The 21,791-nt window shown below is 43.1% G+C and overlaps 5 protein-coding genes and 1 long non-coding RNA gene across 7 annotated transcripts; 4 read left to right on the top strand and 2 right to left on the bottom strand.

Annotated features, from left to right (window-relative positions):
* Positions 1-199: 199 nt before the first annotated feature.
* Positions 200-13,481, bottom strand: LOC115771173 (carboxypeptidase B). 2 transcript variants are annotated; one of them, XM_030716755.1, is made up of 8 exons: positions 13,416-13,481; positions 13,237-13,330; positions 13,033-13,135; positions 12,924-12,968; positions 1,858-2,521; positions 883-993; positions 642-796; positions 200-491 (listed from the first exon to the last, which is right to left on the bottom strand). In XM_030716755.1, exons 5-8 carry the CDS (start codon positions 2,470-2,472, stop codon positions 200-202), a joined length of 1,173 nt encoding a protein of 390 aa, XP_030572615.1. In that variant the 5' UTR covers positions 2,473-2,521; positions 12,924-12,968; positions 13,033-13,135; positions 13,237-13,330; positions 13,416-13,481. The 2 variants fall into 2 exon arrangements, with proteins under 2 accessions (XP_030572615.1, XP_030572616.1); XM_030716756.1 differs by lacking the exons at positions 12,924-12,968; positions 13,033-13,135; positions 13,237-13,330; positions 13,416-13,481 and adding an exon at positions 6,405-6,514.
* LOC115771174 lies at positions 5,266-6,644 on the top strand. The gene is made up of 2 exons (XR_004018921.1): positions 5,266-5,616; positions 6,414-6,644. It is a non-coding gene; the product is annotated as an uncharacterized LOC115771174 (long non-coding RNA).
* LOC115771171 (myosin-2-like) lies at positions 9,353-11,615 on the top strand. The gene is made up of 2 exons (XM_030716754.1): positions 9,353-9,474; positions 9,542-11,615. The coding sequence occupies exons 1-2, from the start codon at positions 9,472-9,474 to the stop codon at positions 11,576-11,578; spliced, it is 2,040 nt and encodes a 679-aa protein (XP_030572614.1). The 5' UTR covers positions 9,353-9,471; the 3' UTR covers positions 11,579-11,615.
* Positions 13,482-13,566: 85 nt separating the features above from the next.
* On the top strand, positions 13,567-14,956 carry LOC115771206 (carboxypeptidase B-like). Its single transcript, XM_030716806.1, has 3 exons — positions 13,567-13,637; positions 13,695-14,597; positions 14,659-14,956. The coding sequence occupies exons 1-3, from the start codon at positions 13,567-13,569 to the stop codon at positions 14,954-14,956; spliced, it is 1,272 nt and encodes a 423-aa protein (XP_030572666.1).
* Positions 14,957-15,843: 887 nt separating this feature from the next.
* Positions 15,844-17,473, top strand: LOC115771267 (carboxypeptidase B). Its single transcript, XM_030716883.1, has 2 exons — positions 15,844-16,505; positions 16,556-17,473. The coding sequence occupies exons 1-2, from the start codon at positions 15,954-15,956 to the stop codon at positions 17,375-17,377; spliced, it is 1,374 nt and encodes a 457-aa protein (XP_030572743.1). The 5' UTR covers positions 15,844-15,953; the 3' UTR covers positions 17,378-17,473.
* LOC115771265 (nuclear valosin-containing protein-like) lies at positions 17,453-21,750 on the bottom strand. Its single transcript, XM_030716881.1, has 9 exons — positions 21,335-21,750; positions 21,035-21,158; positions 20,394-20,732; positions 20,255-20,320; positions 19,803-20,191; positions 18,487-19,740; positions 18,091-18,423; positions 17,805-18,029; positions 17,453-17,738 (listed from the first exon to the last, which is right to left on the bottom strand). The coding sequence occupies exons 1-9, from the start codon at positions 21,389-21,391 to the stop codon at positions 17,667-17,669; spliced, it is 2,859 nt and encodes a 952-aa protein (XP_030572741.1). The 5' UTR covers positions 21,392-21,750; the 3' UTR covers positions 17,453-17,666.
* Between the last annotated feature and the right edge of the window lie 41 nt (positions 21,751-21,791).

Raw genomic sequence — 21,791 nt, 5'->3', positions numbered from 1 at the left:
TACCCGTTACGCACATATTGCCCATTTACATTGAGTACAGGGTATTGATAATTTTAAGTTACCGATAACGAACATCAAACCGTGTATTTGTTATCTTTTGTCTCACTTTCTCACTTTAATGCCTAACAACAATGACACTAATTAGTTAAATTAACAATTATAAATTCAATTGCTTAAATGCTAAGGACGGCCAAAATACTTAATAGAGACTAACGTGCCGGATGAACTCGACGAAGCCGGCGAATGTCTCCTTGCAGACGTGTATGATATCATAGGAGGGCACATGGAATTCATCGCCGGGTAGCTCAACCGTGTACGACAAGGGTATGCCCAGGCTGCCATAGGCAAAGTCATCCAGACTGCCAGAAGCCTCGTACAGTATGGAGGCGGAGGTGCCGATGGTGTATCGTGTGCCGCGATATTTGCCGATTTGGTTGGCGGCCCGCGATGCCACGGAGCGCAATGTGCCCACGGTGGGTGGCACTGTGTTTCTGTATGGATGCGAAATGGGTGTTAAAATGTTTACAGTGCCAGCCAAAAATATTCGCATTTTAATTGCTTTTAGCAATTAATTGAAAAGTAAATTGAATTTCTTTTTGCCCCTCAGAGCTGAAAGCTCAGACCCCAAAGGCCGTACACACCTCGCATAGCCGTAGGGATAAAAAATGAATTTGCCGAATGAGTGCACATCCAGGCTGAGCTTCACACGATGACGATTGAATTCCAGATAGCGAACCACCGCCGATGTTTCTGGCTCCGAATTTGGCGCCGTGCCCGAATAGACCTCCGAGCAGAGCTGTATACAATAATGGGGTTGAAATTGTGTTATTCATTATATGGAGGTCAAAGTCAAAGTTACAAATGCTGCAACAGGTCGCTTACATTCTGGCTGGCGCCCTGATAGTTCCAGTGATTGCCAAAGTTACGATTGATGTCCACCCCGCTGCATGAATGACCAGCATAGCGATGGCGATTCTTGCGCCAGAAGCGATCCTAAGAGGCAGATAAATTAGAAACCAATTAAACACAATTCTACGGAAGTAATTCCAAGATATCTGCAGGCAATCTTTGAAGTTTCCATGGAATTAGATTAGCTATCGGATTTTCCTTATCACATTATTATTTCGTTCTTGCAACTACTTATTTGCAGAATAAACTTTTTAGTGCGAAAAAGGTTGAAATTAGTTTTCTGATATATGTTTTTAGCCTAACTTAGCTTATTTAAAAATGCTAAGTCTTAGACCGTCTATACTTAAATGATAATGAATAATTTTACCCTAATATTAACTTAAGCTTAGCCCAATGTATTCCTACATTTCAAGCTTCATCTTAAAACAAGTTTATATAAATTCTGACCTTGATATGTGTTTAATTTATTCTTGATTAAAGAACTTTCAAACCCAAGCAAGTAAGTGTGCTCTACTCGTGAGTGACCGACTACGAGATACCCTTTCAAGCTACCTTTTCAAACACTTTAACTTTTTCTAAAGTGGCCAAAAAAGATTTGTTCCCAAGCTGTATGTACTACATGAGAAAATACTTCTCACGGTTTGGGTATACATTTATAATCTTAAAAAAACATGTTTCAAAATCGATATTTATCCATGAAAGGAGATATCGAAAGAAAGAAAAATATATATATATATATGTATACATAAAGTCTCAACGATTTATAGATTTCGAGATCGAAACAGATGGACAGATTATCGAACAGACGGAGATGGATATCATTTATAATGTTAGAGATGCTTTCTTTTACCCTTAAGCTGTTTACCCATTTTACCCTTTGTAGCATAAAGAGGCTTATTTATAGCCCGCCATCAAATTGTTTGTTTGGGAGTATAATCTATTGCTTACCGTTGTGTGCGTGTACTCATAGCCATCGGGATTGACGAGCGGCACAAGGAACACCTCGACATCGTTCAGTACCCGCTGGAATGCGCGCAGATTGCTGAGCAGCTCGTAGGCCAAGTAGAGCACCGTCTGCGTTGTGATCCACTCCCTGCCGTGGGCAGCTGCCTGAATGTAGGCCACACGGCGCGGGCGAACACGCTGGTTCAGTGATATGGACAGGCCGGCAATGTGACGGCCCTCGTTGGAGCGACCCAGCGATTCGTAGCGACAGTACTGTGGATAACGTGCAGCCAAGCCGCTCATGAAGTTGAGTATCTCATGATAGCGCGGATAATGCGAGAAGAAGCCGCGTGCCTGACGACGCTGCCGATTACGTGGACGCTCCGACTTGCAATTCCCCGGCTGGCATTCATCCAAGTCATCGGCATCCGCATATGTGCTATTCGCTTCTAGCGATGCCATCAGATCCATCAGTGGCTGGGTCTGATATTCCACACCCAACTGGGACAGGCGCGACTCGAACTGTGGCTTACGCTGCGGACCCACCGTCAGCACAGACATGTTCCGGGTAAGCAGCCAGAAGTCCACCTCAGTATCGTTCGTCTGCAGATCGACCATATAGCGAAAGGCGCTCTCATCGCCATGCTGCACCGTGTACTTGGTATAGCTGCAGGAAATTGTGGTAAAAATATTCAAATAAAAAGATTAATAAATAATTATAATCATAAGGCAGACTAAGTCTTTATTGAGTTATTCAATAAATCTAGGAAGGATCCTGGTTCGAATCCTAATTATATCCGCTGACTCTGCTCGCAAAAAGGGACTGAAAAACCTTAAATTCGCAAAAGGAGGTACGCTTAAGTGCCTGACTAGTAGATACTCTGCGTTCAGGTAAACCTAAGCTACAAATTTCAAGTCTGTAAAGCATATAGTTCCCGAGAATGTGAATGCTTAACAAGAATATATGATTTGTAAGGTCAGAGAAGCCGCCTTTTAACTCTATCAAACACTTGCAACAAAACAGTATACCCTTTTTTAACCTGGGTTACAGGGTATAACAACTTTCTAACGTCACAGCTCTCATCATAACGTAGCTAAATGTTAAATTTAGCATAACTGTTTCCAAATGATCTCATAAGTTCTATTATAAAAGTTCTTGCTAAGATTATGAAACTTGTGTTCGGGTATTAAATCACATTTGCAGCCAGTTTAGATGCTCTCACAAACGAGTTTATGTTGAATATTTCATTTGTTCTTTTTGAAACCAATTAAGTTTAGGCTACATAAAAAAAACTTTTGAAATGTTTGCACGTTTTGAATCTTAGCCCATCAATGGGTTATCCCGATTACGTGCAATTGCGGCCAACTAATTGTTGGAATAATAGATATCCAATTAAAAATTCGAAAAACCCAATAAGATTGCTTCACACACACACACACACACACAGGCACCCAAAGAGCTGTCTTGATCTAATTGGACAAGAAAATTAATTTGTGGCGCCCAAAAATGAGTTGTTGATTCACAAATTTATGCAGAATGCTCGTTCTAGTTGTCGTCGCCTGGCCAATTGGCGTTTTGCCACCTCGCTTGAATTTGTGGCCAATTTATCATTTCAGAAAATTCCACAACGCCAGCAGACAAGATGAAGCAACAAGCTGGCCCACAAATATTGAAAATCTATGCATATTCATCTTGTGCAGCAGCAGCTGCTAGGGGAGGGGGGTAGGGCGGGGCAAGTAGCCAAGTAGCCGAACAGAAGACAAAGCTGCGGCTAATCACGTGTGGCAGTCGGCATACAATGAATAATATATAATTGAATTAAACGCCCGCCAACAATGTTTATCTCACACACAGAAACAGAAGGCAAAGAGCGGGCACAAATATTCAAAATTAAAAACAAAAGTTGGGTGTGACTGACGAGGAAATACCCTGTAGCCAGTGTCGAGAATCCAATCACAAACAAAGGGAATCAAAATCAAAATCGATATTTATCAATATTATGGATATAGGAGAAAATATTGAATAAATAACTTTCAAATTGAATTTGATACATTTTTATATCGATATTTATCGATATTATGCAAATGGAAAAAGCAATATATAATGTTATCTTATAAACTTCGAGATATGCCTAAAAACTTTTATTACAAATTTGTATTTTTGAACAATTAAAGAAATGGAAGAATGGAGATATCACCAAATATAATCTCATCAAGAACATACATATGTATACACTTTATGGGTTTGGCCTCAAAACCAATATACCCTTCGTTACCCGCTTTCAATGGTTACAGGGTATTAAAAATGAAAACCCCGCAGGCGGCCGCATAGGCCAACTAATTTTTCATTTTTACATAAAGAAACTGTTTACATGTGATTAGTTTGATTTTCATTTGAATTAAACGTAGCTGCTGTTGCAGTAATTTTCCTTAAATTATGGCCAAATGAAGCGCTATTGTTGGCTGCAACCTTGTCAAAACGATATCTATGCATATTAAGCATCTACTTTCAAGCATTCCAATTTTAAATGTTTTGTGTCGAAATAACAACAAAAACGACAAACTGAACACACGAACGGAACGGAAGGAAGCAAACATTTTGCGTGCTAATTAAAAATCAAGTTGTTGTTTTACGCTCGTTTTCAATTTTTATTTTCATCACTTGAAGAGATCTCAGTCCAAGCACAGTTGCTCGCATCCATTACACATACGCCGCGTGCGCCCCCTCTGAAAAAACAAATTCAGCTGAAATATCTTTGGGCAAACATTTGCACTGCGATCGCTTGGCATTTGCATACGGCATTTGCTGTGTCATCGGCGGATCGTCAATAGAAGCTGCCTTCTGCCATGGGTGTGATTTTTTTTTTGGTTTTGGTTTTATTTTGCAGGCACGCCTGACTAGCGTAACATTTAGTCTAAGTACTAATGTTAATGACAGCGTCTAATCACTGGCATTGACAGTCGCTTCTAATAACACGTTAATACATGTGTGCTCATGTGTGTGTGTGTCTGCGTGTGTCTGTGTGTGTGTGTGTGTGTGTGTACATATCTAGCCAAACATTTGCCAGCCACTGAGACCTCTCTGAGACTCTTAAGACCTATAATCGCACATAACTGAGAAACTTGTAAAGAAATATATATTTTTATATATTTTATTTTAAGATAGATCTGAAAAATTTCTCTCAGTGCATTTCACATTTCAGGATAAAAAATAAAAGATCCTCAACAGCAAATCCAACTTCTTAAAAAAAAACGATCTACCTATGCCTACACCCTAGCAATAGCCGAGGGTTTGAACCCGCATTCTCCTTATCTACCGAGCTGGAAAATTCTTACTTTAACTTTCCCCATCACATGAGCTACGTTAAAAATGTCATTAAGCAATTCTTAATTCAAGAAACAATTTCTTTCAGTTACAATCTTTACAGCTTACACTTGAGATTCAAAAATTTAGTGTTCCTTCATTGAAAAGTTAACGTTATTTAAAGCACAAAACTGCACTGAAATTTTTGCATATAAAGAGTTGAAAATATGTTTGGCAAACTAAAGGAATTCACTTTGAACTGGGGCTCCAAATTGTATCGCAATTCGCTGATCATATCTGTTTTGGCCATACCCTATCTAACATTCAAGTGTCAAATAGACAAACTGTCCACATTCGATATTGGGCTTATGTATGCCAGTATTGCAATCGGTGTCATCAGCTGTCTGGAGTATGATATGCAACGGCATTAAAAGGGAGGGTCACCTTTTGGGCAGTTGGTAAGTACGAATTACAAACAGACGATATTTTAAGCAGCTTCACAAACCGGTTATAAAGTGAAACGGTTCGTTTCGGTAAAAACAGTTTGCATTTTACCGGTTCGAAAATAAAGCCAGAGCCTGTATCAAACGTTATTTAAAATAATTTTCGATTTCTTTTTCTTTACAAAAATAAAATAATGTCCGCATACATATGTATATGCATATTTATATGTATATATACATATATTAAGTTAATTCGTATTAGATTGAAAAAAAAGTGTGACCAGCTAAATTTGGAAAAAAAAACAGCTACACGAACTGAACCAAAAGTCAAGGCATTGGATCAGTTTTGTCCTCCCTTTTTTGGATTTCAAAAATGAGAATAGTATTAAAATTTTAATATTTTGAAATTTTGACAAACTTTGTAAAATTACAAAATTGTTCAATATATAAAAAAAACTTATTGAAAATGCCAAATTTCGTGAAAAAAAGGCACCTGGTTAATATATCTGAAGCCTGAACCCAAAGGCAAGGTTCAGTTGTGCCCTCTCTTTTTTTGGATTTAAAGAGACGAACACTTGGCTAGTTATAAGGTAAAATTCCAAACCAGTTTACCAACTAGCCGGCAATCGTTAAATACAATTTTAAATATTATCAAAAAAAAAAAACAAAAAAGATAATAAATGACTGCCATAAGAGGGCCGCCTGACAGATGTGCTTAAAATATTTATATCAAAAAAATGAATATATATATATATGTATATGTATCTGAACAGAAATGTATTTATAACTATTGTGTTAATTACCCTTCATAGCCGGCCAGATTGTTGGAGCTGGTGCTGGAGCACGCCAAGCCGAGGAGACACAGCAGCAAACTGCACACGATTTTATAAAACATTTTGCGCTTAACAATTGGCCACAGCTGTTCGTACTTGTGTTTGTTGTTGATAAATTTGTTGTTTAGTATTTGATTGTTGCTATTTTTTGTTTTTGTTTTAACAAATTATGTATTAAAATATGCAGCTGAGCGCTGAATGTAGCATGGATGCACTTGGTTTTTTTGTTATTTGCTTTTCCTTCAACACAATTATAATAAATTTGTTTTTAGCTTTTTACTCGTTGGTTGCACTTGAAAAACTGATGTAACAAAACCACAAGCTTAAGTTAACTTAAGCTGAGCGCCGCCCAATTCGTGTGTGTCTCATCTTCGTTTCGGCCAAAGACTGTCGAATGGTCCGAAACGCGGCTCAGCAAGAAGACGTTGCCACAGCCAACAGAAAAGAAAAAAAAACAAAAACAAAAACCCAAAAAAAACAAAAACAACCAAAATTGTTTCGTTTCGGTTTTTGTAGAAAAGTGAGTGTCAAGGTCAGCCGTGTCCAGTTCAATCCAACGATCCAACAACCGTGGTCCAACCAAATACAAGACGATCTTTTTTTTGTAAACCCGTCACGAGACAAAATGCGGAAAGCGTTTTTTTCCAAAATGTTCGCGGCACGCGTCGCAGGTTTTTTCTTAGTTCTGTTTTTTAAGTTAATATATTTCGATTTTGATTAGAATTCGCTTAGTTCTTGCCAATTAACTTTTGCATAATTTATGCCAGTTGCTAAGAAGCCAATTTTAATGGGTTTTCGGTTTTTTTTTTTATATATTTTTCAAATGAAATTTAATGAATTTTTTTTTATTTTCTTTAAGAGAATTGATGGTGTTGATTTTTTATATTTCGAAACTTGTTTTAAACAATTTTATCACTTTGTTATCCGCACACACACACATAATTGTGGCTCAATTGTTGTTGTTGTTTTTTTGGGTCTAGTTCGGTTTTTGATCTTTAAGGGGTTTTGCATCCGCGTGTTGCGGGTCTTGAAGTGATTCTGAAGCCGTTACTTGTTTTCTTACTGGTTTTTATAGAGGAACTTGAACTATGCGAATGTCCGTGTGTGTGTGTGTATGTGTGTGTGTGTTATGCTTTGGGCCAACTTTGCGCTTTGTCTGCCTAATGTCACGGTCTGACATGGAGATACATAGCCATAGGCCATATTTTGCGCGCCAAATATCAGATTCCTGTTCTATTCGAATCGAATTGAAAGTTTGACAAGATGCGCGCCAGCTAAATTCTATTGGGCCAAGAGCTGATCTGAACTATTTGATTTTGCAAGGTCAATTATTTGAGTTGGCCGGAAGCGATGCTCGCAAATACTTGTGGTCCATTACACTTAGACCAAAGATGAGACGCAGAAGAAGCGCTTTAAAAAGCAACTGATGAGCCCATTAAAAATCCGACGATGCTTGGTTCGAGTTCATTAAAACATTAAGTGGTTGATTGGCAGTCGAAAAGATCTGTAAATAACCCGACGTCATGGCTGAACAGAAGCCATTCACAAATCATCGAGCGCAGCTCTTCGGATGATACCATTCTCTATGTCTCTCGTGACGACGTCTTAGTTTCTTTTTTTTGTTATTTTCATAAAATATTTTCGGTTTGCTTTTGTGCGTAATTATGACACTTGTTTGTAGCTTTGGGCACTTCCGCTTGACCGACGATATTTTCATTGATCCGATCTGCCATCATCGAAGATCAATAGCTATAGCCGTAGCAGAACTTTACGTTTCCGGTGCACTAGAAGAACGTCTATTCGATCGCATTTGCATTTTTAATTTAACCAGCTGTTAAATTTAATAGCTGGCTGGCTTAAATTGACAACTCGTTTTTGGGGTTCTAAATCATTTTAGTCTCAGCTTAATGGGTTCTAACTCAAAACTCAGGGCATTCAACTTTTTCAACTTGACCGCGTTGTCTGAATAGCCAAAAAAAAAATCGCCCGACATGCACAATTATTACTTAACAATCTTACAATATATATAGATCTATAGCGCATATCATTCAAGGCGTGCGCTAAACGAGTTTTGTTTCTATACCCATTAAAATTTGGTAAAATAAAATGTGCCACAACCGAATCTGCTTTAAAATAACTTATAATAACTATTAGCCTAACCAATATACCTTAAATTTCTAGATTAAGAGAAGGTAAGTTTCAGCTTTAAAAATGGGAAGAGCATTTGCTCTGGATTTTAATATTACAGCGTATCTGTTAGTCTAAGACGTTTAGCAACAGCACTCCAGTTTGTTTTTATTTGGTATTTCTTTTGTTTTGGTCTTTGTCAACGCCCCAATAATCATATGAAAGAGCCCTCCGGGGGCAAGAGACCCAGCTATACTTTGTGACCTTAACCATGAAAATAATCTTTGCCAGCTTCAATCTGTGAACAGACTGAGATATCTGTTTGTATGTTTACAACGATACCGCGAGATATTTATACTCTTGAGCTAGTTTGGATTGTTGGAGACCATAAAAACTAGGAACACCAACAATGTTGCAAGTAGCTGCAATCGCAGACCAAATAATACCTTTTCTTTCTCAAAAAGATTGCTGCAAAGTATTTAAAGATAGCCTTTCTATGCGATTTTCATATGCTGATATAATGGTGTGGGCTTGGTCGCGCTCTATCACGTAATCCCCCTCGCTCTCTCTCTCTCCCGCATTCTCTGCGCGTCTTTAACCATCTATTTCACCACCCTCTCCTTTTCTCTCTCTCTCTCTCTCTCTCTCTCTCTCTCTCTCTAACTCGCTGACTCACTAGCTTTCCTCCCACTCTCAGCTACCGCCTTTCTACGTGATTCTCATGAAACCAGGTAAGGCTTTTCTGCTTCTCTTTCTGTATACTTCAGTTGCACCTCTCGGTCATTAAGAGACACAGCATGCAAATCGATTATGTTCAAGAGTGTGCACTAATTGCGTCCAGTGTTCCCCAACCATTGAGTCAGTTTCACAGTATCCCTTGGAGGCACAACGTCGAGAATCGCAAGAAACAATGGTGAGTGCTACACTTAAAAGCTAGAGAAGAGAACAACCCACAGCCCTGTTAACAATCTCGTGCACAGTTCTTGATGACGTCGCTGCAATTGTGGCTGCTGCTCTTATCAGCCAATTTGCAAATGGAGGCATTCAGATATTACGACTATGACGACAACGGAGAAGTTAACTTTATGTCGAATGGACATGGTTACGGTCGTGTTGTCACAAAAAGAACATGTGAAAGTCATGAAGAGATTGCACGCTGGATCAACGAGCAGGTGGTGAGAAATGCGAAACTTACGAGCCTCAATCAACAGCTGGGCAAGTTATTGGATGCCTTGCATACGAAGCGCCCGGAGCAGATCGGAGACGAGCACTGTTGTTTCTATGAGAAGGACACCATGGAGAAGATATTGAAACACATGACGAGCCTCTCGGCCAGCAGTAGCATCGGCGTGGGCAAGCCTCTGGAGTCAAGCGGCGACATTGGCAAGGATCTGGACAGCATCCTGGACAGAATGAAAATACTGATCGGGAAAGACACGAAAACCTGCTGCGATCAGTTGATGGACAATCTTAAAGCCATGGAAGTCGATTTGGCTAAGCAATTGTATGAGCTTAGCCGCAGATTGAACGAACAAAACGAGGACAACACTCGGAAACGAGATAAGCTAAAGGTCAAGGAAGCTGATCTAGAGAAGAAGCTAAAGGATATAGCGCAGCGCATCGAGCAACTGGAGCAGAAACAAAAGGACAACAAGGCGGAGGCGGAAAAGTGTTGCAAGGAGCTGAACTCGCGAGTCGATGAGCTTAACCAACAGTTGGAGAAAGCACAAGCCGAGACCCAAAGGAAGGCCAACGAGCTGAAGAAAGAGCTGAAAGACTTGCAGGATAAACAAAAGGAGCAGCAGGATCAAATAAATAACATCCAAATAGAATCAGAGAAGCGCATTGGGAATATTAAATTAATAAAGGAAAAATGCGACAAGACCTGTGAAATAAACAAACTGGAAAACCAATTACTTCAGGGCAACAGCACAGAAAACAGCCCGCTGGCGAAAATAACACAATTGGAGCAGGCGGTTAACGAACACAAGGAACAGCTGGAGAAACTCGTGAAGCTGGCAACAAGTATTTCCCACTGCAGGCAGTTCCATGATGAACTGAAAAAAATGGAAACCACAGTGCAAGAGTTAGAAAAGCAAAAGACGCCCGAACCACAAGATATGAATAATTGTCCAGGACTGGACGAATTGAAGGCGGAAGTTAATAGGGCCAAGGCCTGCTGCAAGAACATGGACAAGTTGTCCAAAGATCTGGAGCAGCTGCAGCAAAATGTTGACCAAATGGGCGCCAATTACAGTGATCATATTGCCAAACTGGAAGCGGCTCTAAAGGATTTGCAGCAGCGTCTGAACGAGGCGCTGGACAAGTTGAACTCGGCGAGTTCCACGACTGTCAAGCCCACGACTGCGGGTATCGATGCCCAGGCCGTTGATGACCTCATAAGACAGCTGCAGGCCAAACTGGCTGCGACAAATGATTTGCTTTCGGTAATCCAAAAAAATCTCGAAGATAACGATAACAAGCTGAACGAAATCAAGGATGATCTAATCAAAAAGTACGACGAGCTGGCCAAGCTGAATGCGGAACGGCAAAAGGATGCGCAAGAATTTAAGAAACGCGCCGAGCAACGTCTCAACGAACTGGAGAAATTGCTGCTCCGATCGAATAATAATAATCATAATGATCCCGTCAAGCTGGATGGCAAAATTGTGCAGCGTCTGGCAGAGCTGGAGAAACAACACAAAAAACTGCGCAAGGATACCGACAAGATATTGGAGCTGGAACAACGAATTGCGGAACTGGAGGCGAGACTTAAAGATGCACTCGAGAACCTGCATGAAAACGATGCTGAATTAAACAAATGTTTGAGCTCGTGCAAGGGTCTGGACAAGCTAGACGATCTTATCGATCGCATCGAGGATCTGGAGAAGATTGCTGGCATTCCCCCAAAGGCCAGAAGCTCCACAATCCAGACAACACAGTGGACGACAACAAGGAGACCGCACGGCTCAAAAGGAAGCGTTGATCATGCAATGCCTATTTACGAGGTGAAATAATAATAATAATAATAATATTAATAATAATAATATTAATAATAATAATAATTATAATAATAATAATAATAATAATAATAATAATAATAATAATAATAATAATAATAATAATAATAATAATAATAATAATAATAAATTAATATACCTTTCATAATTCTTTCATGAAAAACTCATAAATTCATGCGCCTTTCTATGCGATTTTCATGAATTTAAGTTATATTTTTAATGCATATGTGAATCATATTTGTTATCCTTGGGATTATAATTTGGAATTATCGCAAGAAATACAGCTGGTGCATATAAATATGTTCTGTCTATCAAAGTACTCTCATATGAGCAAAGTCTTCCCATATATGTCATATATGTTGACGATCGAGAAATAAGTAAGTAAAAGATTGCATGGCTCAAGCTTAAAATTAACAAGCTGCTCACATATCTGCGAAACTGTAGCAAGAAAGGGTATTTAGCTTAAAGTTTTTGTTCTTCTAATCACATTTGTTTGAAAGCCCCTTATTTTAGACACGACTGTTCATGTTAACCGAGACTGTGGCAGTAGGTTAAATAAGGCAGCATAAATTTTTAACTACCTGTCAAATTGACGACATAACTTTATACGCCATCCAACTATGCCAAACTGCAGAACAAAGTTAAATTGCTCTGCCATATAAAATGCATAAATATGCGGGGCATAATAATTTCTGCCCGTACGAGTCCATGTCCTTCCATGTTGGGGCAGGTTTGAAGCAAACCAAACTGACAATTTTCGTTTATGTAATTTAATTGCTGGAATTTTGTTAATTCGTAGTCGGTTTTATTTCGTCATCAAATGCCCGGAACAGCTGCCAGGCCCAAAGGAACAAACGTCAACTGGGAACATTTAAGCCAGAATTTTTTAGTTGGCGTTCCGAAAAAAAAAACTTGTAGCCCTTTTTATTTTTGCCAACATGCTAATGACATAATGTGCATACTTCAGAAACGCCCCCTAACAGGACCAACTGACTGGCGACCTGTCTGAGTCCTTGCGTGTCTCTGGCAAGTAGAACCAACCAAAAAAAACCAAAGGGAATAATTTTAATTTATGATAGCAAATTCATGACTGGCAGATAGCCTAGACTGAGCAATCCAGAAGGTTTCCTGGCAGTGAAAAAGGTTTCCTAAATGCATTCTTCAATACATTAAGGGTATGCTTGAAATAGATCGTAAAAAATATTCTAGAGCCTGTTTAACTATTTGAACAGCAACAAATGAATTTCTAGGATTAAGTTTCATTTCCTGATAGCCTACATTTTACAGGGTATATTGACGTACCGTTATTATGTAGAATGTATTATGTAAAATCAACACGAACCTTGTTTTCCGTATAAATCAACTGGTTGCGTCGTTGGCGATGTTCCTGCAAATGCATTCGGATGTTTGTACGTAAATACATATTTGTATATAGGTTTGTATATATATACACATGTCTGTGCCGATTGTTCCGACCCCGCACTTTTCAGTTTTGCGTTGACATGACATTTGTCGGGCACCAAGTTACACTGTCCAACCAAAGACACATTTCATCTAAATAATGTTAATAAAAAATATAAACTATGTAGTTTAAAAAGCGTACGATAACTGGATTGGTATTCGAAACAGAACTAATTGTCCGTTTTCAAACTCACCTGTTCCGGACTCGGCGAAAAGTTAACACAAGTGAAATTAACTGTTCCACATTCCACTGTTCCTATGCGTCTTTACTTATACGATTATCGGTCTCTTGGTATTACAAAAGTTTAAGAAAATATATTTGAAAAGAAAAGAATATATTCAAAATGAATGGGAATCTATGATGATACTTTACCATATTTAATTCCCATGATAAAGACAGAATAAAGTCCATCTTCGATTTTGGTTTTGCACAATAGATACGCTTCTAATTTATAGATCGCTTTCGAGTTCAGATTAGATATGACTAGGGTATATAAGTGCGGTATTTCGCGTTTCGTGTAACCATGTCGCGTTTGGGCTTGCTGACACTGCTGTTGGGCTTGGCTCTGGTGGCCGCCAATCAAGACTATGAGGGGTGAGTCTATCAAGGATCTTTACTGGCTGAGTAATCCTGAGCAACTGTTGCTTGCAGTTACCGCATCTATGAGCTGACTCCTACCTCAGCTGCACAGGGAGAGCTGCTGCACAGGCTGAGCCTCCAGGGATACGACTTCCTTAGTTTACCTCGTTTGTTGGGTAAATCTTCTCGTGTCATTGTCAGTCCTGATCAGCTGGACAACTTTGAAGCTTTGCTGTCGGCAGAGCAGTTGAGCCATCGCCTACTAAATGACAACCTGGGCGCCACGATTGCAGCGGAGTTTGCCCAGCGGCAGCTGCAGCGACGCCTCTCACCCATTTCGGGCAAGGGTCGCCTCAGCACGGAGCGCTACTATTCCCATGAGGAGATCACCAACTACATTGATGACCTGGCCGCTCGTTATCCGTCGCGTGTGCTCGTCAAGACTGTCGGCTGGTCATTTGAAAAGCGCGAACTGAAGACCATTACCATCACCAATGGGGATGGTCGTGCCAACAAGAAGGTCATCTTCATGGACGGCGGTTTCCATGCTCGCGAATGGATCTCTCCGGCAGCTGTGCTGTATGTCATTGACCAGTTGGTGGAACGGTTCGAAGAGAATGCTGATCTGCTGCAGGACTATGACTGGGTCATTTTGCCAGTGGTTAACGCGGACGGCTATGAGCACACCCAGACAGGCACTTATGCTCGCATATTTCGCAAGACTCGTCAGCCCTATAAGTATCTGGGCCAGACCTGTTATGGCGCCGATCCTAATCGCAATTTTGACTTCCATTGGAATGAGGAGGGCGCCTCATCGAATCCCTGCGTGGATACCTTTGCTGGTCCCAACGCTTTCTCCGAGCCAGAGACAGTTGTAGTGCGCGATCTGATGCATTCACTGGCGGATCGCGGCATTATGTACCTGACCATCCATTCCTATGGCAATTACTTGCTCTACCCATGGGGTTGGACCAGGTTTGTGGCTGAATTTCCTTCTCTTTTCTTATGCTCTTGATCAAGATGATTTATATTGCAGCGATTTGCCGGAAACTTGGCAGGATCTCGATGAAGTGGCACTTGCTGGTGGAGATGCCATAGAGAAAGTAACCGGTACGGTCTACGAGGTGGGTAGCACCACAAATGTGCTGTATATAGCCGCTGGCATCAGTCACGACTATGCGTACAACGCCGGCTTCAATATATCGATCACCATGGAGTTGAGTGGAGGTGGCTTGACGGGCTTTGATCCACCGGCCAGCAAGATCGATGAGTTTGTAACTGAAACCTGGATAGGTATTCGTGCAATGGCCGAAAAAGTAATCGAAAAGTATTAAATAAAAGGTTCTGAGAATCTCATGAATTTAAGTAAGGCTCACAAGCCTTGAGGCTTTAGTGAAATCAATCTTAAATCAATTTATGACCGTTTTTTGGGTGTAAGTATGTGTACGTATGCATGTATGTGTTTGTTTGTATATGTGCGTGTATGTATGTACACTGCGCTGCGCTGCATAAATATGTATTTCTCATTATTGCCTTACTATGCGATTCTCATGAATTCAACTATGTCTTACCGGTTTTTACGCATACATTTTTGGGGTTATTCCTGTGTAGCACAGTGTTATTTAGAGGCAATCTCCAAAATGAATTTTCTTGTCTAGAACGCTTGAGTCCATAGAGAGCTACAACTGCTCCGATTCCGGGACGGCACGCCAATGTTGGAAGGCTTTTGTTGGCCGTACGCTTCCTTGTTTATTTGCATAGCACGTGCCTGCGCTTTTGGCCGACTCCCCCAGCAGGACCCCAAGCTGTCTGTCTGACATTTAGCATATTTGCGTTTTGTGGCAGCGCCAGTTGCAGACCCCGATCCAGAACGGATATACAAATCCAATTCCGCATTACAAGCTGCCGTGCCCAACTTATTAAACGTTGTCGCTGTCCCAATTTACCAAATGCGAACTCCATGCACGCCTCCGCCCACGCCGACGACCATAGATGATCCACTTTTCCATAATGCACATAATGTTGATAAAAACTTCGGCTGGCAAACGGTTTGGCTGGCACAATGGCAGCCAGGCCCAAAGGGCTCGCACGTATCGTGATTGTCGAGCAGCTGCTGCAAGTCGAGCGCCAGGTGAGATACTCGAGGCATCCAAGCAGGCCCTGGCCGAATTTGAAGCAGCTCCAGCAGGCGTACCAAAAAAAAAGAATATAAATTCATTTAGTATTCACTTTGCTGATTTGTTGTGTGTGAAAATTTTTAGTGCCAATTCTTTACCGTTCTTAACTGTTTTTCTTGGTTTTCTATTCTGTTGCCAATTTTTTTAAATTAATATGCAAACCACAAAACGTGCCAAAAAGTCAAAAGGGCGAGCTGCGCCCAAGGTTACCGCCGTCACGGTGCCGCTGCAGGCGTCCCGCCGTATGGTCATACCACGTCCGGATGTGCTGCACACCTATCTGGAGTACAGCCAGATCAATCAGTATTTGGAGTATATTGTGCATCGATATTCGAATTTCGTCAAGCTTTACACGCTGGGCATCACGCACGAGAAGCGCGAGGTGCGCGCCGTGGAAATCAATTGGATGAACGCCGACAATGTGGAGCTGTCGTCCGTGATGCGCATGCAGGCGGCCAAGAACGCCGAGCAGCACAAGAACAGCGGCGCCAAGGGTCCCATGGTGCTGTCGGGCGATAAGAACCGCAATATCATATTCATAGAGGCGGGCACACATGCGCGCGAGTGGATTACGGTCAGCACGAGTCTCAATTGCATTTACCAGCTGACGGAGCGATATACGCGGAACATCGAGCTGCTGCGCAATCTGCGCTTCATCATTGTGCCGCTGGTGAATCCTGATGGCTACGAATACTCGCGCACCAAGGTGGGCAATCACAGTTGGCCTCGACTCTTACTAATCCCTCACTTTTGCAGAATCGCAATTGGCGCAAGAATCGACGCCCGCATAAGGCCTCCAAGATTGTGGGCACCGATTGCAATCGGAACTATGATATATTCTGGGAATGCGGGCCCACGAAAACGCATCGCAACACGTACAAGGGTGAACGACCCTTCTCGGAGCCGGAGACACGTGCCATGCGCAACATACTGGACAGCTTGGCGCCGAATCTGTTGTTCTTTCTGTCGCTGCACTCCTACGGCCAGAGCATCATGTATCCGTGGGGCTATTGCCGCGAGGCGCCGTATTATTGGCGCGAATTGCACACATTGGCTACAACCGGGCGAACCGCCATCAAGTCGTACAATGGACGCGAATATCGTACGGGCAGCATCAGCTGCCTGACGAAACGCACCATTGCCGGCTCCGTGGTGGACTATGTCTACGGTGTACTGAAGTCGCCAATGGCGTTGGTAATGGAGCTGCCGTCGCGCGAGCTGGGCTTCCAGCCGCCCGTCGAAATGATCAGTCAGATTGGACACGAGAGCTGGTTCGGCATACGTGAGATGTGCAAGAGTGCATTCGATTTGCGGCAGCGCATCCGGCGTGACGAGGAGCCCATGGCGCCCAAGCCGCCAGGTGCCAGCAATTCCGGCGGCGGCGATAGCCCCTCCAATGTTAGCAACAGCGAGGGTAAAAAGAAATCACCGCAAAAGAAGAAGATCAAGAAGCGTTCCAAGCGTTCGTTGCTTACGCAACATGCCGAAATCCTAGAGCTGCAGAAGCGGCAACCGATGCGACGGGCAAAGACGGCGCCGCTGAGAACACGTGATGGACACGGCGATGGGCCATCCTAATTGACTGACTACTGACTAGGCGATGTGTGTGTGTGCGTGGATACATATATGTATTAAAAGTATAGACAGACGTCCTGGGCTTGGTCCCAAAGTTTATTTCGCTTGGGCATTTTTATTCTGTATTTGTGTGTTGTCTGTGGTTTCTCCGTATTTGGTTGCTCCATTTGGACTTGATTTTGTACATTCTAAATCAAATGAGGAATATGCGCAATCTCTCTCCGATTGCTGCCTGTGGTGTGTGTGTGTGATTTCTTAAATACTAGTACAACAGTGCCAAGCATTCAGGTATTCACTTGGTCTCAAACGACGGCACTCGCGGTGCTGCATACTTCTGACGCAGCTTCTCGTACACCTTGCGATCCTGTCAAGCAATTTACATACACCGGAATTAATACAGTAACAGCTGATGGCACAGGGAACAGCTTACCTGCTCGCTCACTGACGGACGCAGCTGCTTGAGCGCCTCCTCGAAATGCTGTTTGCACACGCACAGTTCGTCGACTTTGGTGTTGCCGTTGTTGAGCGATTGGCGCAGCGAAAACATTGAAGCCTGCTTCACCAGACCGGCCAAATCGGCGCCCGTATAGCCATCGGTTTGTGCGGCCAGCTCCTCCAAATTGACATCATCAGCCAGCACCGGACGCTTGCCATCCTTTGTTTTAATCGCAATTGGTAAATTTTCACAGCAAACGTTCGTTTCTCTCTCAACTCACCTTGGTGGTGGCTTTAAGTATGTCGACACGCTCCTGCTCCTGCGGCAAGCCCACATACAATATAGTGTCCAGGCGGCCCGGACGCAATATGGCCGGATCTATGATGTCCGGTCGATTGGTGGCCGCCAGCACATAAACACCTTTGCGCTCCTCAACGCCATCCATTTCGGTGAGCAGCTGATTGACAATACGCGTGCCGGAATTGTTGCCATCGCCGCCATCCGAGCGCTTGGGGCACAGCGAATCGAACTCATCAAAGAAGATGACGCAGGGCGCCGAGTTTCTGGCGCGCTGGAAACAAGCGCGCACCGCACGCTCACTCTCGCCCACATACTGCACATGGAAGATGCATATTAGCGAAGGTAACTGACAATGGGAAAACGCTGATTACTTTACCATGTTCATCAATTCGGGTCCTTTGACGGATATAAAGTTAATGCCCGCCTCGTTGGCAATGGCCTTGGCCAGCAAAGTTTTGCCGCAACCGGGTGGGCCGCAGAGCAATACACCCGATGGCGCCTCCAGGCCGAGGCGTGCCAGCATCTCCGGATACTTGACGGGCGCCAGCACGGCCAGCTTCAGCTCTTCGCGTATGTCATGCAAGGAGCCAATATCATCCCAGGTGGTGTCCGGCACAGTGATGAAGCCTTCACGCTTGGCCGACGGCTGCATTACCTTAATGGCCGCCATAAAGTCATCCAATGTCAGACAGAAATGCGGATCGGCGAACTCCTCGGGCGGATTGTCCAGGAAATTCGTCAACTCGGCCAACGTCGGCTCGTAAAACTCATCGGCTTCGACGGGCGACTTAGCAACAGTTTCGACTTGCTGCTTGGGTTCAGGTTCCGTTACTTTTGCTGGAGCAGCATCCGCCTTGTCTTCCACGTCCATGGGCACAGCAGCTTCGCTCACATCATTTGCCTTTTCGCCATTTGTGGCTTCTGGCTTTTCGGCTTCCGAGCTTGGCTTGTCCGCAACTTGCGCGCTAGGCTTGTCGGTTTCCGCGCTCGCTTTGTCAACATCATCCGTCTTCTTCTTGGCCTGTTCATCCGGCTTGGGATCGTTGGGCTCATCGTCGTCCAGCGTGACAGTGGTCATGTTCAGTTCGCTGGCTGCGTGCAGCTCACGGAACTTTTTCATTGAACGCCGCTTAACGGCAATGGTGGCGGCACGCGAGACCAAGGCCAGCAGATCGGCGCCCACATAGCCGGGCGTCAGTTCGGCAATTTTATCGTAGTTGAGCTTAGGATCAATGGACAGACCCTCACACTGAATGCGTAGGATCTCACGGCGCTCCTTGCGCGAAGGAATGTGTATGGCAATTTCATGATCAAAGCGTCCGATGCGCCGCAGTCCCGGATCCAGTGTGTCCGGACGCGTTGTGGCCGCAATAACGACCACAGATTGGCCAAACTCGGTGCCCTTAAGCTGATCCAAGCTGGTTATGAGCTGTGAAACAATACGGCGTTCCATATCCTTAGAGGCCCACTGACGATTGCCGGCAATGGCATCGATTTCATCAATAAACAGAACACACGGCGAATTGTCAATGGCCTGTTCGAAGACATCGCGTATACGCTCCTCGGACTCGCCAGAAATGCCGCCAATCAGCTCGGTGGCAGGCACCTCCAGCAGCGGCATTTTCAATTGCTATTAAGAGCAAATTATCTATATTAATATGCATGAATTATTATGTTACGCCCGCTACTTACGCCCGCAATGGCGCGTGCCAGATAGGTTTTGCCACAGCCGGGCGGTCCGTGGAGCAGAAGGCCACGTGAGGGCAGCAAACCGAGTTGAAAATAAAATTCAGGTGATTTGATATGTATGAGCATTTCGCACAGTTCTTTAAGTGTGCCATCCATGCCGCCAATATCACGGAAACTCTCTGAAGTGCGTGCGATCTCCAGTTCCTTTTTATATTTGCGCACACGTATCTGACCGCGTTCGGAAAATTCACGCGAATGCTGCTGCTGAAATTGTGCATGCTGCTGATGCTGTTGATGCTGTTGATAGCCATGCGCTGGTCCATGATGCGGCGGCTCTTTGCCGGGACCAGCCTCAGAGTTGCCCTTGGCCAGGCTAGCCGTGACGGCCACAACTAAAAAGACGAAGGGAAATGGTTTAATAAGGGATTAAGCGACTGTGATCCTTTGCTACTTACACTTCTTGGGCGTCATTTGACCCGTTGCCGAATTAACGCCCGGCAGGCCGCCATCCTGACGTGAGGCTTCAAAGAGTTCAAATAGCGTGCTTTTATCTTTAAATGTGTCATAAATGCATTCAATTTTCGATTAACTTACATTTCTTGGCCTGCACGCCGGCCGGCGACTGGCCGGCATCCAGCGGACGCTTCAGCGCTTTAACGGGCGCTATAACAAGGGCACCAGTTCCACCACCATTTGCCGGACTGATGGGCCCATCATCGTTTTCATCCCCGCTGGAAATGTCGATTGGCTCGCTGCTCGTCGGCTTTGTGGCTGGCGAAATGCGAACTGTTGTTGTATTGTTGTACAATCCCTGCATTAAGTTATTCATGATGCTGTTATTGGGCGCGTCTGCTTCGTCAGATAGTTCGTCTTCGTCGTCGTCTGAGCTGCTCGCCTTATCCAAGTTATAGCTGTCCGATACAATAGAAAATGCTGCGCAGCCGAGAAAAGATAACAAACAGTGGAAAATAGTAGATGTTAACTACACGAGGCTAGACGAGAATGTGCTGCACGTTTTATCACAAAACTATTGTACACTTGGTTAGGGTATGGCAAACATCAGGCTAGCATTCCGGGCCGCAGTCTTGGGCCGCATGTGGCATGCTTTGCCCTGCTTGGCAGCCTGCCCCAATACATATAATTGCAATGTGGCAAACGGCATTTGTTACATTCGCCGTCGACGTGCGGGCATGTCATGCGCAGTAATTTAACAAATATTTACTTTCGGCTCTTACCTTGATGCACAAGTTGTCTGAATGGTCCGAATTTGCGACGTGAATATTCAGGATATTTGCGCATTAACTCTTTGGTCATCTGCTTCACATCCAGGTAGGTTTCGTCAATGTGCTCCTCCAGATACTGCCATTAAATGATAATGCAAACAAGAAAAAAAATTACAATTTGCTATCGTCTGTCAAAATCTAACCTTGCTTTTGTCTTTTTTTTTTCTTATTTTTTTTTCTGCTTGCAATTGACTTGCCGGTTGCTTGTCGTAAATTAACAATTGACAGCTGGCTAAATCCTTCAATAATTACCTGCTTAACACGATTAGTTATCAAATGGTCGTGCAGTAGTGGTTTGACTTTCTTCATATTCTGTGTGGGCAAATTAAGAACTGCCAAAATTCACACGAGAATTATTTCGCGTTAACCGCTAAAAATACGACGCCGACGCTTGGGAAGAAGAAGAAATGGCAATCGCCAGCCTCGTTGCACGCCAATTATCGAATATCGCAACAGTGTTCGCAATGCGTCAAACGTTATATATTCAAAAAAGAAAATTGCTTATTCGATAAATTATTTAAACAAATTGTTGATCGTGTACACTTATGACCGTTGGGCTTTCAAATGATTAATGACAAATTGAAAATGTGCTGGCAAAATCAGCTGCTTAGTTCGACTATAAATTATCGACTAGAGCAGTATTAAAATACTACTATCGATTAAGTTATCGAACGTAAGCCAGTGCGCGGCATAATTTGAATTCGAATAT

This window comes from Drosophila novamexicana, unplaced genomic scaffold, assembly GCF_003285875.2.
Source record: "Drosophila novamexicana strain 15010-1031.04,08,12 unplaced genomic scaffold, DnovRS2.1 tig00000024-arrow-pilon, whole genome shotgun sequence".
NCBI lineage: Eukaryota > Metazoa > Arthropoda > Insecta > Diptera > Drosophilidae > Drosophila > Drosophila novamexicana.
Note: the sequence above shows the minus strand (reverse complement) of the source record. Positions and strands in the feature narration are given on the sequence as shown.

What these genes read in the sequence shown, in the direction of transcription:
- LOC115771206 (XM_030716806.1), top strand. Translation starts at nt 13,567, where the DNA reads ATGTCGCGTTTGGGCTTGCTGACACTGCTGTTGGGCTTGGCTCTGGTG. An exon ending in GCCAATCAAGACTATGAGGG is followed by an intron (nt 13,638 to 13,694) that starts GTGAGTCTATCA and finishes TGTTGCTTGCAG; the next exon opens with TTACCGCATCTATGAGCTGA. An exon ending in TACCCATGGGGTTGGACCAG is followed by an intron (nt 14,598 to 14,658) that starts GTTTGTGGCTGA and finishes TTTATATTGCAG; the next exon opens with CGATTTGCCGGAAACTTGGC.
- LOC115771267 (XM_030716883.1), top strand. Translation starts at nt 15,954, where the DNA reads ATGCAAACCACAAAACGTGCCAAAAAGTCAAAAGGGCGAGCTGCGCCC. An exon ending in ACGAATACTCGCGCACCAAG is followed by an intron (nt 16,506 to 16,555) that starts GTGGGCAATCAC and finishes TCACTTTTGCAG; the next exon opens with AATCGCAATTGGCGCAAGAA.
- LOC115771265 (XM_030716881.1), bottom strand. Translation starts at nt 21,391, where the DNA reads ATGAAGAAAGTCAAACCACTACTGCACGACCATTTGATAACTAATCGT. An exon ending in TACTTAAAGCCACCACCAAG is followed by an intron (nt 18,030 to 18,090) that starts GTGAGTTGAGAG and finishes ATTAAAACAAAG; the next exon opens with GATGGCAAGCGTCCGGTGCT. An exon ending in GTCCGTCAGTGAGCGAGCAG is followed by an intron (nt 17,739 to 17,804) that starts GTAAGCTGTTCC and finishes ATTGCTTGACAG; the next exon opens with GATCGCAAGGTGTACGAGAA.
- LOC115771173 (XM_030716756.1), bottom strand. Translation starts at nt 6,496, where the DNA reads ATGTTTTATAAAATCGTGTGCAGTTTGCTGCTGTGTCTCCTCGGCTTG. An exon ending in ATCAGGGCGCCAGCCAGAAT is followed by an intron (nt 797 to 882) that starts GTAAGCGACCTG and finishes TATTGTATACAG; the next exon opens with CTCTGCTCGGAGGTCTATTC. An exon ending in TATCCCTACGGCTATGCGAG is followed by an intron (nt 492 to 641) that starts GTGTGTACGGCC and finishes GCATCCATACAG; the next exon opens with AAACACAGTGCCACCCACCG.